This window comes from Phalaenopsis equestris, unplaced genomic scaffold (genome assembly GCF_001263595.1).
Source record: "Phalaenopsis equestris unplaced genomic scaffold, ASM126359v1 Scaffold197789, whole genome shotgun sequence".
NCBI lineage: Eukaryota > Viridiplantae > Streptophyta > Magnoliopsida > Asparagales > Orchidaceae > Phalaenopsis > Phalaenopsis equestris.
This window is the reverse complement of record NW_018217738.1, coordinates 1-3,210: the sequence shown is the minus strand read 5'-3', so window position 1 is coordinate 3,210 and position 3,210 is coordinate 1. Positions and strand designations below refer to the sequence as shown.

General features: G+C 37.5%; 1 protein-coding gene across 1 annotated transcript; it reads right to left on the bottom strand.

The window, feature by feature from the left end:
* Positions 1 to 1,788: 1,788 nt before the first annotated feature.
* LOC110035463 (calmodulin-binding protein 60 D-like) lies at positions 1,789 to 2,823 on the bottom strand (the record flags this gene model as incomplete). Its single annotated transcript, XM_020739694.1, has 2 exons — positions 1,789 to 2,482; positions 2,771 to 2,823. Coding segments are annotated over 2 exons (647 nt in total), but the record flags the coding sequence as incomplete, so codon positions are not given.
* Positions 2,824 to 3,210: the final 387 nt, after the last annotated feature.

The following is a 3,210-nucleotide window of genomic DNA, read 5'->3' as shown; positions in this document are numbered from 1 at the left end:
TTTGAAATATAAGGTTCAAGTGAATAAGGATGGGTGTCTAACCAACAAATTGTCATTTTTTTATTATCAAATAATGCATCCATTATCCTTTAGTGATGAATGTAGTTTTTTCAACATCCACATGGTCCATTTTGATTTGGTGGTATCTATAGAACACATCAAGAAAACTCATTACTGAGATCAATCTTGACAGAGGATAGTCGTCGTTAGGATAGGCCAAGAGTGAATTGTACTCTTCCACTGATATGTGATTGTTGGTAAGTTTCCAATAGCTCGTCTAACATATTCAGACACTATAGACCCAACACTTAGCGGAATGGGCCCTCTCTCAACCCCTGAGTTAGGGAAGCAAGTGCGATTGTAGGTTTTAGATCTCTTATTTCTAGCATCCCTTTTGGGAAGCGACTAATAAAAACACGGAAGAACTCTTTGTACTCATGGTATAGTTGTAGTAGTGACTCCAAACTTTTGTGGGGCATATGCATAATGGCGAATTTGCACTATGAACATCCTATTGAACTCTACAAAAGAGTTAATTACTATTAATAGCTAGTTGTTCAACCTTCAAAGGGTGGTCTCCTTTAGAGCCATGAAAGGAGCTAACACTTAAATGCATCATTTATTCTCAACAAACACATTAAATTCGAAAGACGCGACATGATTGCAAGGGTGTGATCGTCCTCGGTAAGGTTCCAAAGAAGAGATCTTGAAGCTCTCACGAACTTCAGTTTCAGAGGTCTCCTTGAAGAAGGCATTCTCCAGCTGACAAGGCCATGGGGTCTCAGCATGCCTTCATTTGTTGTGATCAGACAGGGTCAAGCCCATGTTGTTGAGATAGTATGCCTGGGATCAGTGAAGGGGGTTAACGATGAGATCACCCCTTCAGTGGTTGTCGGCTACCGTGGTAACGTCATCTTGAGCAGGTGTACCTCTATTAGTTCCATTATAAACTCTTTGAACTCATTTATCTGATGGGTTAAAAATTTTCTAGTGTAGTTCATGCTACTTTTGACTTCTCTATGAGTTAGTTCTTCACCTTGCATAGCTTTGCTTTCTATTTGTGACATGCTCCACGCTCGTCGCATCTTTTAAGAATGTTGAACCCAGATTTGTCCTTAAATCACACCTATGGAATAGAGTGAAGGAAAAGAGAGAGAGCAGGAGAGAGATTGGAGCAGCTGAGTTAAAGCAAGTAAAACTAGGATGATGACAATTATAAGGTTCTTTCCTTGGCTCCCTTGTAAGTGAAAAATGTGGAAAATCCCGGTTTACATTTAATACCCTCTATTTATAGGAGTTGGTCTTTAAAAAATAGTTAGTTAGACGGTATCATTACTAGACCTCTAGACATATATGGTTGTCTTGTTGGTCATATCTCGCCTAAAACTAGGTCTTGAAGAGTTCCTCTTCCAGCTGAATACTTTAGCGAATGCGGGAGATTTTCTACCTCTGGTGATTCTTGTACTCTGCTCTCTATACTTGGCCTTTCGTAATCAACGATTTGTACTAGGTCCGAGAGTACGTGGCCGACTTCTACCCAATCATCTAATGCTACGAGTTGACCTTTACGTAGTTTGCTCCCCGGACACGCCGGCTTGTTTGTATTGGAAGACAGAGCTAGAGCTATTCGGTCCTTGTTTTTCTGAGTAGCCACTTCTGGTTATACAAAGGCCTATCTATTATTACAGAAATTTTGATTATTTTGCATATGCCTATGATGCTTCAATAGATAGATAGGAGTGGAAAACTTATATTTTAAATGCAATAGTATGTGATAGATTACTGATAGTATGTGCCTGTGTGAGAGTTATATGTATGTTTTGAACAAGCTTGATCAGTCTGTCCATGCAACATTTTGTACATTGAAAATGTAATTTGCGTTAAAAACTCAATTTTCATTTAAATGAGTTCTCAGAAATCCTACATTTAAGAATATTAATAATTCTGAAAGTATCAACTTACATTCCCCACGATGATCCTTCACTAAAAAGGCTTCACTTTTTGCCTCTCGAATTCTTCCTTCCATCAATTTACTTGAGCAAACTCGTGCTCCTAATCTGAACTTTCTGCTTCTTATCCAACTGGAATTATCAGTGAAAGAAGCATCATTAACATATCCAACTCCTTGGCTCAGCGTAATTATCAGCTCTCCAGATAGCAGCGGCCTTTTTCCATCACGCTCGCGTACTATATTATCAACAAAATGCTTCTCGGACCAATCATCCTCATCACCAAAGTCTCCATCCAAAGCGAGAATCTCAATTTTGGCTGATGCGAAAGGACCAGAAGTGACGATTGATTTTGAGACAACATCTACAATCAGAACCTGAAGAGGAACTCCACCCTCAGCTTCTATTCTACTGCCCGTGTAAATTGTTTGAGGTAAAGTATTATGGAAATGAAGCTGAAATAGTCTGCTAACATTGGGCTCGGTCAGAGTTGTAGGCAGTATTCTACTGCAGGAAACAGCACAATTTACAAACTGTTTGATAATATAAAGAATACAAATAAGGATTTACAGTAAACAGAATATTTTATTTATATTTTCTAGGTTGCTATCTGTGCATCAAAATAAACAGCCAAAACATAATGAAGCATTACAGTGAAAGCATAAATAATAGAATGTTTCCACAAAGGGAAGTTCATCATTTAATTTATCTAGTGAAAGATATGTGGCAGAAGGTTATCAAATGCATAAATGAATTATGCATACAGACACCAACAAAAATGCTATATATGCCAACAATTTGGTAACTAAAGCAAAATTGACCTGGTAACTGAGTGCACATGATGTTTGAATGCATTTTGCACCTCCTCTTGCACCTGAAAATGAGAAAAAATTATTGGAATCCCATAAAAAATACGAAGCCTTCTTTACGGAAATGCAAGCACATCATATAGAAAAAGTTTAACAGCATCTTTATATACTTTAAAGGAAGCTTTAAAAACCAACAGATCAGAAGTTTCTATGTTTTTGGTTTAACCAAAATCATGGTCAGGCGTTAGATGTGCAATGTTTAGAATCTACTGCCCAGTCCTTAGAATGATTTTCAATTATATGTACGTCCACAAATCAATATTGTTCTACTAGATATGTATGATTTAACTAATAAAAATACGTGAGTTACCCAAAAGTTTTCAAATATCTTTAATGTAATCTAAAGAGCAAATACTAAGGGTCCGTTTGGGGTAGCTTATAAGTGCAGGCGG